At 41.9% G+C, this 15,252-nt stretch overlaps 1 protein-coding gene across 1 annotated transcript in view; it reads left to right on the forward strand.

Moving 5' to 3' along the window:
• TSNARE1 (t-SNARE domain containing 1) overlaps positions 1-15,252 on the forward strand; it is a gene marked incomplete at its 5' end in the record, with an annotated part of 305,337 nt that overhangs the window by 60,006 nt on the left and 230,079 nt on the right. Inside the window, one exon of the mRNA XM_005426622.2 lies at positions 44-100. Within this exon, the coding sequence (XP_005426679.2) occupies positions 44-100 (57 nt within the window). The remainder of the gene's footprint in view (positions 1-43; positions 101-15,252) is intronic.

The raw sequence follows: 15,252 nt of genomic DNA on the forward strand, positions 1-15,252 counted from the left end.
AGCCATTTTCCTTCTGATTACTTTTTTCTTTTCCTTTTAACAGAAAATAGCAGAGAAATCCAAATCTTTGCTTCCTACTGGGCAGAGAAGCACCAAACAGGTAAGTTCATGTCTGTCTCTGGGTTTGGAAGTAAATAAAGTGCTAAAAAAAAAGCTGTTTTCTAACCCCACTAATGATGCTGAAGAGCTTGGAGCTCCTCCACTGCCCACATTGAAGCCAGTGAGGTGATTTTCCATAGATATGTTTGATGTCTTTAGAGGTGGAAGATAACAGGACTCAGGAAGAAAGATTTATGCAAGAGCTGTTTAATTATTCTCTGCTTTTCTGTCCTCCTGGGGCTGTTTTTCCATTCTTGAGGGGAGTTTTGTCTGCTATGAAATATATCAAAAAGCAGTCCTACACCCTCTTTTCCTGGAAGCTGGGCCTGTAGGTGTGGTGAAAGCAGATTGCAAGGACAATTTCATAGAAGAAATTAAGAAGAGTTTTCATCAAACCTGTCCCCAGTTTTAAGAGGGATAAGGTATTCTGCTTTCTTTGGCTATACTGCACTGTAATTAACTACTATATACATATGCAAATTGAGCCTTTTTCTTCTTTTTTAGCCCATATTAGGAGATTTTTCAATGAGTAAATACTATAGAGAATCAGAGTATATATATTTATTCTGATTTGTGTATACATATTCATATATACTCTGATTCCTCCATATATGATGCAACTATTCCGTTTCATATGTACATGTGTGTGAATATATATAAAAAATACAATAAGGTGCATGTGTGCCAATGAACATATGCAAATTAATAAGACTATAAATATTTTAGTGTAAGTGTATATGTATATATACAGAAAAAATGTGTAGCTTTCATAAATAGTAATGCCAAATACTATAGATTCAATATCCCTGTGTGTGTGTGTGTGTGTGTGTGTGTGTGTGTGTGTGTGTGTGTGTGTGTGTGTTTAAGAAATCTCCACAGATTTCCAAGAGATTTTGGATGCCAGGAGATCCTTTGGCTGAAGTAAGGGTCCAACAGAGATTAAGTTGTCCGCTCAAATCCTTCATACTAAGAAACTTGTAGGCATTTTCAGCTGATACTGAAACCCACCAAAACCCAGAACTCTATGTCTAATTTCAGTGATTATTTCTGATATTTTGGATACTTTTTATCATTTAAGGGGCAGTCAGCAGGTTTTCTGCTTTCCTAATGACTTTTCTCTCCCCATCTTGTGCCACCTGGTTTTCTACAACTTCCTTAATGTACATAAGAAATAGTTGGTACTTTGTAACTTTGGTACAAAAAAAAATTGGTACTTTGTAACTTTGAATTTTTGATTCTCTGTAAAAAAGAGTGGAATGGTGCCACTGTAAACCCCATCATTAGTGCAGATCAATGGACCAAAGCTTTAATATTAACTAAGTTTCAAGCAGTTACAATTCTGCCTTAGACCTTGTTGCTTAGTTGGTGTAGGTGTGTCAGTGAAATGAAATTCAGGAACCAAAGGGCTGATGAATTCCTTTATCCAGAGTGAGGGTTCCCACTGCTACCTGTGGAGAGATTGTGCACAGATGTTGCTTTTCAGCTCTGTGTTTATAAAAATTAACAGTCTGGTTTTGTCCACCAGCTGGTGATCTGTGTTGAGCAGGGGCATAAATAACACATCTTGTAACTGTGGTCAAATCCTACATACATTAAATATTTATTGGGTCATTTTGTGCAAATTAACTTTGATTTGTTTTCACGCCATCTGTATTGCATCACTTCTTGGGTTTTTAACCAATTTTGTTTGGCTGCTGTTGGTGGAGTGGGTTTCAGGGAAGGGAACAGCTCTGTCCTTGCCTGGACTACCATGTCTGGTACTGCCATGGCCATTAGGACTGGGGACACTGCTGGCCATTAACCAGTGCAAACAGAATGAAAAATGCTAATTACTGCCAGTTGTTGGCACTGGGAGCAAGCCTGGATGAAACCAGCTTTTTTGGTGTGTTGAAGTTGCTTGATGACTCCGAAACCAACTTTCTTTGGAAGCAAACAGAGTTTTAATATGGGGAAAAAAATAGGATGCCAGACAAAAAATACTCAAATTTTTAAGTGAGTAATGGTGAGGTTGGAGCAAAAGGAGGCTGGAGGAAGAATGGGACAGAGACAACCCCCTTTGCCTTAAACCAGGTAGGAATCCAACCACTGGGAGATTTTAGCAGGATCAGTTTGGTGGGGATCAGGCAGAATCAGCAGAAATTGGGTTACACTGGATCAGCTCAGGTTGTTTCTCCTTGTAGCTGTTGCTTGCAGGTGAGGAGGTTTGGTGCATTATGAAAAAGGAGGTTGTAGCATGTCCTGGCTGAGAGGGTTCTGACTCAGAAAAAGGCTTGATCACACCCAAGATGAAATCTTTTTCATGCAGTGACATTTGCTTGGGCTGGGGACACACAAGCCTTCATGCATAAAAGGGATGAAAATTAATTCACATCTGCTTCAGCTTCCCTGTATGTCTGCAGCTTCACACATCTTCTTCCTCCCTCAAGTACAGAAAGGAGAAAAATTAAAGGTATAAAACCTGCTGAAGGCAATGTGGTGCTGTGGATAGTTTTAACTTATTATTATTATTTTTCCAGCAGCAGATTGGCCAGGACATACAGATTTATGGTTCCCACAGGAACTGTAACCTGACCACTATGTGAATATATTAAGGCATTAAAGTTAACACCCTATAGAGTAATGCAAAATACTACATATGTTCAGGAGAGCTGATTTATGGGCCTTGTGAAGCTGCACAGTGACTTGGTGCAGATCCAGCCTTGATTCAAACACTGCCTGCCTGCAGGGCTTTGTTCTCTTTTATTTATACTTTAATTTATTACAGAAAATTGTACGTGGTCTGAAGAATACTCCTTTTTCTGGATGCCTGTCCCTATTCTTTTCTCCCACTGGTGAGTGGGAAAGGTGAGATGTTGGGTAACACAAGCCCTAATAATTTCCCTTTAAGGGAGTAATTGATTCCCTAGACCCACGTAACAGGTAAAAATTGCCATGGCAAGCCTTGGGAAAATTAGTTTCCTGCCCATTGTGGTTTGTTGTAAGTACTCTTTAATTGAGTTTATTTGTTTATAAAGGCAAAATAAAGGCATTGATCCAAAACTCCTTGAAGCCTGAAGTTATATAAATTCTTAATCAAATATATGTTTGTAGGAATGTGTTTGTGTATAGACAAATCAATGGAGTTCTATAGGTGCATATATTGAAAGACACAACTTTTTACTACACTAAATGATGATTGCTGAACGTGCCTTGTGGCAACAATTAATAAAAAAATGGGGAAAAAAGCCCTTTCCCTTGGATCTGTGAAAGTAATTTTAAGTCTTCACCTACTGGTGACAAAATGAGACCTCAAAAGGCTCATTAAGGGGAATTTTGAAAGGTAGCTTCCAGTTTATTGGAATTGCTGGTGCAGCAGAGATTTGGCGATATGGTCCCCTCTGCTCCTGGTTATTTTTGGGGCAGATGGGCTTCAAATCCCACTTCTCCTCCTGAGCAGATGCACCAAGGGGCAAACTCCTCCTCCAGGCAGAGTCCAGTGTAGGAGTGGGAGTATTTCAGGTGTCCCCTGGAGCCTGGGACAGTGTGGTCAGTGAGGGAGAGGCTGACCAGACGCGTCCTCTAGGGTGAAATCCATCCCACACTGCAACAACTGGATATAACATGATAATCTAATAGCACAGAATTGATTTTCCATAGTATTAAAATAATTAATGGTAAACTGTGGAAAATCCACAGCAGAGCAAATAATGTCTCTGAGCACAGGAGATGAAAAGAATCCTTTTTTTTTTTAATTTTTAAAAATAATTATTGTGTATCCAACATCATCAGCTTCTGATAGAATCTGTTTTTGTGCCCATGGTTGAGCAAGTTCAAATGATGGGGCTTGGAGGAACCTGGGGTAGTGGAAGGTGGCCCTGCCAATGGCAGGGGATTGGACAAGATGATCTTGAAGGTCCCTTCCAACCCAAACCATTCTGTGATTCCCTGCAATTCTCTCTTCTCCATTAATGGGGAGAAAAGTGGGTTTTTCTCACCCTGCAGACTTTGTGGGTGGTTCCCCCAAGGGAGTGGGAGGAGGGGAAGCACAGCTCTCTGTTAGCTGGGGAATGAGTTTTTATCTAAAACCACATCAAAAATCTGAACAGATTTTTTTTTGAGAAAACTTTCCTAGCAATATTTAGAAATTAAAATTACAGTAATTGTCGTGGTGTAATGGCATCCCTCTTCATTTCCTGCTGCTCACGGAGAGAGGAAAGGATAATTACTGCTTTGGAACATGGCAGTTGCCAAAAAGATGCCTTTGTTTCTTATTCTGTGGGCCTATTTGACCCATCTCTCAAAGGTCAGTAAATTATATTTCTTAGGAGTACAAAGATGGGTAATAAATGTCTATTTGCATACACAAGCTTTTTTTTTTTTTTTTTTTTTTTTTTTTTTTTTTTTTTGGTCCTGACTGCATCAGTTTATTCTGCCTTTAAATGGACTTCCTTCCCACAGGAAGCATAATTTCTCTCTTTCTTCCTGTGTTTATGAAGTTGTTCTTTTTATGTGATTAGAGTAAAATTCTCATTTTGGGGGCAGCAAGATCCAGTTCTTGGCTTTATGGAAGAATAACTTTTTTTGGCAGTAATGTCTGCATAAACTGCATATATCTATGTGAGTGTGTAATGACTTTGGTTATTTGGGCTTCTATTTTTACCAGGCCCTTGTCATGGTAGGTGTTGTATAAGCACAGCTACAAGACTGTGCCACCCTGAGGATCTCACAGGCTAAGCCAACAGCAACAGCTTATTTTGAACAATAATTAATGATGAGTTTTTAAAGCAATGGGTGCTCCTGATGCTCCTCATGTTTGAAACCAGCTTCCACATTTGTGAGGGGACATGGTGTGTATTTCCCTGAAATGCAAAAATCTAATTTCTCACAATCGAAATACAGCTTTTGCCCTGACAAATGGAGCTTTTTATTTACACATTTGTCTTATTGACTCTACCGTCTTATCTCAGAACTCATCCCAGTTCCTAATGTTCCAGTCTGGCCGCTGTATCTCAGGAAATCAAGCCTTAGCTTTGGTGATAATTTATCTTGCATGTGTGGTAGTAATTGCTGTGTCTTTTCAAGGTCGTTTGGGATGCAGCTACTTCTGTAAAAAGTGTTATTTCAATAATGTCAACTTTGTTTTAAATGACTGTGCATCCTTTAAAAGCCATATTGTAATCAACCCACTCCCCTGTTCCTAGGGTTGTCAATATGGAGCATTTAAATCACACAGTTATTTTTTTTCTTGACTTTACTCAAGTGTGGGCTTTTGTTTCATTTTAAAGGGTTTGCGTTTTTTTAAGGCAGTCATTAAAGCAATTTTCTTAAGAAAATTTAAATATTTTCTTTTCTTTTTCTGCCTCTTTGGTGGTAGAGAAATAGATTCTCATAAAGGGATTTAATAAGTGGATGGAAATAGATTCACACATGATCTTTTAATTTGTTCCCTATATTTTCAAGGGAGGTGGAATCTATTCTGAATGTCCAAAAGTATTCTTGCTCTGCTTCCAGTGTGTCTGGGAAGGGAAGGTCTTTTCTTCTCATCGTGCCCACAGTCTTGAAAAAAAATTTCCAGTGGGCTTTATAGGCACAGAACTTCTCTAAGTAACCATTAAACTCCCCTTTTGTCAGGGAGGCAGCATTTTTCAGCTTCAAAACTTAAAATGAAGAATCCCGCACCAAAGCCTTTGGGAAAACACTCGGGTTCTGGATGCTGGTGGTGGCAGGTTTTATGGGACACCAGGAGTGCTCTGGGCTTCAGTAAAAACATGTGAGAACCACCCCAAGTGCTACTATAGCTGTAAATTAAAGGACTTGTCAAAAGCTGGCGGTATGAGCTTCCAGTAGCACTTCAATCTCCTTATTCTACAAGAGAACAAAAGTAAGAAAAGACCAAACCTTCATAAAAAAGGAATGTGTATCATCAAGTTTGGGGGGAGCTTGCCATTTCCTAAATTGCCTGAACAACTTGAATATTGTGGATTTTCCTTGGCAATCCTCTACTAAGTGCCTTTCAAGGGACCAACCCACTTTTGCTGTGTTTGCTGATAGATCCAGAGACTGCAGCTGCCTCTATCAGCACCCAGGTAAAGAAATGAGTTTTCACTAGCTGGGTTTCAGTTAGTTATGGGCTTGGTTTTTTTTCAGTTTGTTTGTTCCCCTCTGTGTTTTTCTTCTTTTTTCTTCTATTTTTCTTAACTTTTCCTTTTGTTTGAGTGAGAAAGGACAGAGGTTTCTGTGTGGGCAGAGGATGAAGGAGAGGGAAGGGGCTCTTTTGTACGAAGCCTCCTCCAGAGCAGCTCCGCTGGCTCCTCTAGCCCAGCTCTGACTCACTGCTGGAGCCACAAACCAAAGCTTTGTTTAGTCTGGAATGTGCCAGCCTCGCCCCCAGCCCTGCAACCACTTGCTTTTATGCTCCCAAATGCTGGGAGACACTTTGCTGTCACCCCAGGCTGGCACAGCCCCTGCTGGGGGACCAGTGACACCGGGGTCACGTGGAGGCGTTTGGGGCCATGCAATGAGAACACAGCCATGAGCCAGCCTTGCTGATGGGAGAGAGCACTTTGACAGGGAAGAAAATCCAGTATTATGCCCAGAGGCTGGGACAGATCACTCAGCTGGTGCCCATGTTATTGTTCTTCCATAGCCAGAGACAGCTCTGTAATGTATTTTTCCCCACTGCTTGTGGTGGCTGCCTGGGTGGTTGCTGTGCTTGTGTCTTGTGGAGTCACAGAATGGTTTGGATTGGAAGGAACATTAAAAATTATCTGTTTAAAACCCCCTGCCATGGGCAGGGACACCTTCCACCATCCCAGGTTGCTCCAAGCTCCATCCAATCTGGCCTGGAATGTTTCCAGGGATGGGGCAGCTGCAGCTTCTCTGAGCAACCTGTGCCAGGGTCTCAGCACCCTCACAGGGAGGAATTTCTTCCAAATATCCACTCTAAATCTACCCTCCTTCAGCTTAAAGCCATCCCCCCTTGTCTTATCACTCCATAGCCTTTCCAGCCTTTCTACCCCCTTAAGTACCATCAGCCCCTCAATTTAATGAATGCTGCAAATGCACATCTGCCACATCAGGTTCATACAAAAAAAAAAGCAAAAACATTTCTCACCTATTATATGAGATCCTGACATGGTCTCAAGGAATTCTGAATCCTCCTTCCCCCTGAGCATTGCTTTTTACCCAGTGAGTGTGGGCAGTTCATGGTTGCAGTCAGCCCTGCTGGCACAGATTTCTATATCTATAAATGTGTATGTGTACTGATGTATGCTTACATCAATATAAATAAATACAAATAAAAAATAAAATTAAATATAACTGTAAATACAGAGGCCGCTGGATGGACACTCACCTTGCTCAGAGAGCTTTGTCCTTGCATGCAGCTTTTCTGGGCAGTGAGGGTCACCTCTGGCAGCTCTGTCAGGTCTGTGTGACAGCAGCTGGAGACGAGAGCAAACACAGGCCAAGATCCCAGAGCTGATGAAACATAGGCTGGGTCTGCAGGATGTGTGTGGCCACAATGGCAGTACTGTAATTATTAAAACATGAATTAAAAGCTTGAATTTTGTTCACTTTTTTGGGCTTGACTCCCCTGTATTTAATTTTATTTTTTTTTAAGAAGCGTAATTATATAGTTCTGCCCAGTGGATGTGGTTTCTGCCGGGGTATGGTGGCTGCTCATGCAACCCCATCCACCTCCCTTCCTTCAAACCCACCCTCCCTAAGGTGCCCTGCAAGAGTCTAAATTGACTTTTGCCCTGGCAAAGATCACATGCAGCAACTGGAGTAACAAATGTGAAATCTTACTGAGTGTGTCACCTTGCTCCAAAGTGAATGCAGTGTTATTTAATACATTTAAACCCCCCTGTGGAGATGAATTATTGAAAGGAAGGAAATTGTATTCTTCTAAACCCACTTTGATGGCTGCATTTATCACATGATTAAATGGGGACAGCAATGGTATTTTCCCCCTAAAAAATGTGTTTGAAAATATATTAACCCTTGCTGCACCAGGTGAAGACAGCAATGATATTTATTGACATTTTTAGGGCACATCTTACTTGCTTTCAAGGTCTAACTAAACAAAGTTATATCCACCATAAAACCTAATAATATTAAACCCCTTTCACTCCTGTGTAGAAGGCAGTGATGTTACCTCCCCTATACTTCATCTCACCTATGAAATCATAGACTCATGGAGTGATTTGAGTTAGAAGGGACCTTAAAAACCATCTTATTCCAACCTCTTGCCGTGGACAGGGATACCTTCCACTAGACCAGGTTGCTCAGGCCCTTTGAATTGGTCACAATTATTTCTGGTTTGAGGAAACACAGAATCACACCTATGATTCTGATTCTTTATTCTGTTCTTTAGCTGAAAACTGTGACCCAAATTTGTGTTGTTTCTGCCAAGCTAAACTTCCAGTGATGTACTGGTTTGTTACAGAGTTTCATCCTCACTTTTAATGATAATCCAGGAAATTCCTTTGGAGCTAACTCATAAAGCTGGACATACATCAGAGAGGTAATTTATATATAGTGTCATTATAAAACACAACAAGTTCTGTAGGATAAGGCATGTGGTGCAGATAACATTTCAAGTAGTTATTTCTGAGCTGATAGCAACAGCCTGTGTGATAAATAAAATAAATGTGTTCACCTAAACACAGATGGAGGTTCTCCACTGCAATCTCACAAACTTGTTGATTTGAGAAGGTGCCTCTGAAGCAAAGAATTTTCTTTAAGTTTAACAGACTTTTTCACCCATTTGTCCCAAATATGAAATGAGGTGATGGTTCAGAGCCATGAGCAAACCCTGATGAAAATTCCCTGGATATGCTTTTGTAGATAAGAATGGCAAGGTGTTGGACTTGGTGGTCCTCAGGGCTCCTCTCTAATTTGAGTTATTCTGTGGTTTTTATGAATGAAAAAATTGAGTCATGAGTGTTGCTCATCACTGTTGGGAGCAAATCCAGGTTGTGTGGTTGGTACCTGCTGAGCATCACCCTTGTCTCAGCTCATCCCTGTTAGCTCTCAGTTAATCCTGGGGGAATTGATGCAGCCATGCCACCACAGAACTCCTCCTGTGGGTGCTCACATGGGCAGTTTGTCACTTCAGCAGCGAGGTGACAGGACTGCATCTCACTGTGTCCCCTGCAGTACAACACAGTAAAGCTTTGCACGGTCCCCTTCGTTAATCTGCTTTAATTAAAGCTGTGCTACGACATGGTACCCTGGAATGAGCATTAGGTCACTCCACTGGATTAATTTGGTTTGGTGCAAGAGGAATTTTTCCCTGCTAAGGTCTCAATCTCACCTCTTGTCTCACTGTCTTCTCCAGATGCTGGAAGGGAGCTGGGAATGATAGAGCAAGGAAGGTTCTTCCTCATGGGAAATGGAATTTGTTGTTCTACTCTATTTTGTGCAACTTCCCAAAGCCAAACTCACAGACAAGAAGTTCCCAAGGTCTTCCTTGGCACAAAGACTGCCATGGAGAAACCGACAATGGCTGTATGGAGAAACTGGATGAAACCATAAATGTTTATTTCCATGAACCCAGTTTTCCATGAGTTCTGTTTCCAACCCATGCAAGCCCTGGGTTTTTTGTGAGCTGTGGTTTGCACGCCTCACTTGGGTGAAATGAAAAGTTTCAGTGTTTTATTTTCTACCTTCACTGAGTCTGCAAAGTCCTGAATGTAATAAAACTATTGAGGTGGTTCCTAGAACCTTAACTCAATATTACACTTGACACAATTGAATCTCTTGATCTGCAACGTTTCTTGCTTCAAGAAGGATTTTCCCTTCCCCTTCTCCTTTCTGTATTGGGTTACATTCACATGCAGAGCTCAGCAGTGACGTGCTGAGAAACACAGATGATTGCCCTAAAAAAACCCAAAACCCACCCAGAAAACAAAAATTAAAAAAAATCAAAGCATCTTCTTGCAATCACACCTGATTTCTGGTGAGTGGGGAAGGTGTTTTCTGCCTTTCTGTGCCCAGCAGTTTGTAACTGGTTGGATGATTTAAGGAAGGAGAATGGGAATGTGGCTTTTATGTGCAGCAGGACATAGTGACCTCTCCTGGAAGCTGAGCACTGGGAAGTTTGATGGGGCTGCGGTGGGAGCTCCTAAGATGACCCCTATTTTTAAACATGATTAAAAACACCATTGAAGAGCCAGGCACAGGAAAAAAAAAACAAAAGAACACCTTTTCCGCAGCTGCTGGGAGTGGGGTGAGGGAGCTGTGGATGCTGCACGCTTTGGAGTGCCATCTGCTGGCACAGGACCGGTGGGATGCAGGAGCTGGGTTTTACACTGCTCGGATGAAAACGGTGTCAGGGAAGCCCTGATGAATCACTGAGATGAGAATAAACTCTGCAAAGAGTTGGGGTGAAACAGGATGTTTTGTGTGTCTGGTGAAGAGAGAATACCTTGATCAGTTGTGGAAATCTGCTCCATGTTCCCTCTCTGTACTAAGGAGAACAAATATTAAATAGAATTTAAATAGGTATAATATTAATGATTTTGTGTATAAATATATGACTTCTGAGGTTCCTAGGGAGAAGGAATTTGAGCTTTAGGTCACATCTGCTGTGAGTTTGGCAGTGTTTAGTCTCAGCTTGTCTAGTTCTCATCTTTACTAAAGTCCACAGGGCTGTGCAGGTCCTCTCCCTACCCAGTTCATGTAATTTTGGCACCCAAAGGTGAGCACAGGTCTTGCTCATCAGCACATCTGCCTTAGGCACAGTAGGGTCTGGAATGCCATCTGATAAATGGCAGAGGGTAACACACTTCTGGTGTAGCGTGGGGTAGTGTTAATTTGCTGGTTTGGAGTTTAAAAGGTTCAAAATTATTTAAATGGACAAGAAACCTCAGCTCATGGGTGTGAGAGCAGGTAAAGGTGATAGCAAATGGTGGTGATCTGATGGATACCTGCCTTCCTGGTCAAAGCTACCAGGCAGTGCCTGCCTGGAAAAAGTGCGGTATGAGAGAGAGTTTTGCACAAAAGTAAGGGGGAAAAGGGCTTTTTGTTTATAGAGAACAATATTTTTTATTTAAATATTTTAGCATCTGCCTTTTTATTTTTTTTAGTATGTTTTTATATGTTTTGACCCAAAGGGACTCATTTTACAGAGATGCATTCTTCATATATGGGATGTCATTTGTTTTCTTGTCCTTCACCAATCCTGATTATTTTGAGGTGCATTTTATTTTGAGCTTGATGACATCCAGTGTTAGAAAAACCTTTTTCTTCTCCTTACACTGCTTGTTGCTTCCAAGCCTGCAGGCACTGACCCATTGTAGACTTGAGTTCACACAAAATCCCTTTAATCATCCTTTTGCCTTCTTGAGTCTCCCCCTGCGCCCTCTTTGGTCTCAGAGCTCACCAGTGCTGCTTTTTCCTCCTCTAAGCTGTGAGGAGCTGGAAAACATTGCAAATTATTAACTGACCACCAAAACAAAGGTTTTTGAAAGTGTGGTATGGAGCTGTGTGGGCTATTTTTGGAACTGCTTTATTTGGAATTTCTTCTTTGTTTACAAACTGGTGATTGCACATAAGACTCGAAATAGGAGGTGAATTGGGAAAGCTCTCAATGCTGAATTTTAGTAGATGGCCCTGCAGATCACAAACATTTTGCAAACTGAGGTGTTTCTGTCTGTAGGGGGAAGAACCCATCCCCATTTGTGGCATGTTGCCCCTGGCTGGATGTCAGTGCCCACCAAAGCTGCTCTGTCACCCCCTCAGCTGATCAGGGGACACAAAATGTAGTGAAAGGCTCATGGGTTAACATAAGGACAAGGAGAAATCACTCACCAGTTACAAGCAAAGAAGGCTCAATGTGGAGAAATTAGTTTAATTTCTTTGCAATTAAATCAGAGTAGGATAATGAGAACTAAAACTGAATCTTAAAACATCTCTCCCATACCCCTCCCATCTTCCCAGCAAAACTCACTCCTGAATTCTCCCACCTCCCCACCAGCATCCTGGAGGGAATGGGGTGGGAAATGGGACCATTCATCTCAAGATGTCCCTGCTGCTCTTTTCTCCTCACCCTCCTCCAGAGTGGGGCCCTTCCACAAGGTCTAAGTCACACCAGTAAAACTGCTCCAGCACAGGCTCATCTCTCCACAGTTCCACAGCTCCTGCCAGGGTTCTCTGCCTTCCTCTGTCTTGGGAGTTTTGTTCTGTTTCTTTTGTTCCGTTTTTTTTTTTTTTTTTTTTTCATGTTTCTCAGAAGAAAATGGAAATTGGTGGCTCTGGATGTGTTTATAAGGAGAAATAGGTTGAGTAGCTGACAAGTGCAAGGACTTTTTACATGCAGAGTCTGCAGAATTGATGTGATTCCTGGGTTTCATCATGGAATATTGGGGATGGGACTGGGAGTAAACCTGGCAAGTGAAGTCAGACACTTTTGTGTGACCCCTCAGTGAATTTGAATGCTCCTGTCTCTGAGCAGAGGAATTGGGCCATGGTCTCTTCATGGTGAGGGGATTTGGGGAACATCCTGTTTATTTCAGTAGGGTTGTGTTGTCATTTTCCTTGCTTATAGAGCAGGAAAGGTGGAAGGGAGAATGAAAGTGTTTCAGGAGATTCATCACATGTGATTTCCTCTTCAAGAAAGTCGTGTAGTCATTGCAGAGGCTGACAGGAAGTCATTTTGCAAAAGGAGTGATGTGACACCTTTCTTTGTTCATTTCTCTGAGTTTCTACTGAAAAGCCAAGGAATTGGTGGGATATTTCATATTTATCCACATCATTGCATTTAACACCTCAGAGCTTTCCTTTTGATATCCTCTGTTAATTCCCAGCATCACAGCAGGAAACAAATCAATCTCGTCATTCTCTGCTGCAAATATTTGGTGATGAGGTTACTGATAAGCTCTAAATTAGTTCTCATAGTTGCAGAATGCAAAGTTGTAGATGTTATAGCCTTACACACCATGGCAACTGGTTCCTCTTGGCAGGTTGCTCCACTGCCTATGATAAAGATGACTTTGGCTTCATTTCAGGACCAGTGATGTGAGAAGACTGCTTGTCTGCAAAATCTTTTCCATCAAGAAAATTCCTTGTGCTATGATTCACTCATACCATATGTGGAGGAATTAAATGCTGGGTGAGACGCATGAAGGAAACCCCACAGGAGGAGAAATGATTTGACAGCTGATCCATAGAGCTCTTTCAGCCACCTCTAAAGAAAATGCTGTGATGCCAGTATGAGTTTCATTACACATCTGGGCTTGACTCATCCGCTACAGTGAGAGAAGAAAGAAACCTAAAGAAATAATTAAAGTTCATTATTGAGTCTATATGAAATAGCATTATTAAAGTATCTCCCTGACATTTATTTATAACCCTTCTTCCTGACAGAGCCTGACATGTTTCCCAAACACCACTGAATGATTATATATTCTTTGCCCAAAATCTGAGGATGTTGCTCTGCATTCTATTCATCACTTGCTCAGTCAAAATCTACGCTCCTGCACAATCTGTACATTTTCTGAGATCTCTTTGTGTAGGTGCATTACTCATGAGACCTACCAGGCACGTTTAAAATAAGTCAGGGTGGAAGGGCTCAAATTTCTTTCAGTGAAAGCCAAGTTCTTCTGAGGAATGTTGGACTGGGCACTGTCACTGCATGACAGGGTGAGGCTGGAGGAGAAGAATATCTCCATCCTCGCAACCCACACGTTTTGGTTGGCAAGATGGAGTTGCCAATGATGACACTTATCCAGGACAACTGAGCTATCATAGCTCCTCTTGGGAAAATGCCTGTGGCTTCAGGATATGTGCAATGCTCAGAACCTTTTGTAAAACTCAGCCAAGTGTAGTTTCTTTTTTTGACCATGGCAGTGATTGTTCCTCTGTACTCAGCACTGGTGAGGCCACACCTCAAGTTCTGTGTCCAATTCTGGGTCCCTCAGATCAGGAGGGGTTGGAGTAGGTCCAGGGAATGTCATCAGAGCTGGGGAAGGGTTTAAAGAGTCAGTCCTTGAGGAAAGACTGAAGGAGCTGGGGGTGTTTAACTGGAGAAAAAGGAGGGACTTTCTTCCTCTCTACAATTCCCTGGCAGGAGGTTGTAGCCAGGGAGGGATTGCTCTCTTTTCCCCGGGAACAAGGGACAGGATGAGGGGAAATGGCCTCAAGCTGTGCCAAGGGAGGCTCAGGTGGACATCAGGAAGAATTTCTTCATGGGAAGGATGGTTAAGCATCAGAAGGGGGTGCACAAGGAGGTGGTGGAGTCACCATCCCTGGGAGTGTTCAAGAAGTGACTGAACGTGGCACTGGTTGACAAGCTGGTGATTGTTCCAAAGTTGGACTCCATGATCTTGGAGGTCTTTTCCAACCTCAATGATTCTGTGATTCTCACAAAACTAAAGCCCAATCAGTGTCCTTGGGAGACTGGCAAGGACACACCTCAAGGGCTTGTCTCTCCTCTGTGTTCCCACTGGTCTCACCCCCTTCCGTCTGCCAATGAGACCTGAAAACAGATGAGAGGAGGAGTATGGATTATCTGTGTGGCTTTGGTGTATTAGCACAGCTGTGTTTGAGCTGAGCAGCAGCAGGGGTAAAAGCACAGGCAGTGGATGCAAATAAAAGGACTCCAGCAGAAGGGTAATGTAAACTCATCAGGGACTTTAAAATGCTGAGCCAGATCGATGCTCCTTTGCTGATGGAAAGTGTCACCTCCCTCAGCAGGCAGTGTCAGTGGTTCAGGGAGAGCTTCCCATGGAGAAGGCTGGTGTGCAGCCTCATGATTATGATAAAATATGCAGGGATATTGTGGACTCAGTCACCTTCCACTATTTGGTGTGGAAAATATATGTCCACCACTAACTGTGCCAACAGATTCTTCACTCAGTCTGATCTCAGAAAAATACAATGTAGTTTTTTTCTAATTATTCTTCCTTTTTTTTACCCATTTTGTCTTTATTATTAGATGTACCCTGTGGCCAATTCTTTTCCAGAATGTAGGCAGAATGTTGTTTTATCTTCAGAAATAACTGACAAATATTTCTTCAAGAGAAAAAGAGATATTTTTGTCTAAAAATAGGATTTCCTGCTCCCCAGTAGCTGGTCTGTGTATGGTAATGAAGGAGAAACAACAGGAATGTGTAGATTTTTATAATGGGTATTCTGTTTTTGGAAAGATTTTCTTCCTTCCTTCTCTCA

Source organism: Geospiza fortis, unplaced genomic scaffold (genome assembly GCF_000277835.1).
Source record: "Geospiza fortis unplaced genomic scaffold, GeoFor_1.0 scaffold351, whole genome shotgun sequence".
Taxonomy (NCBI): Eukaryota; Metazoa; Chordata; class Aves; order Passeriformes; family Thraupidae; genus Geospiza; species Geospiza fortis.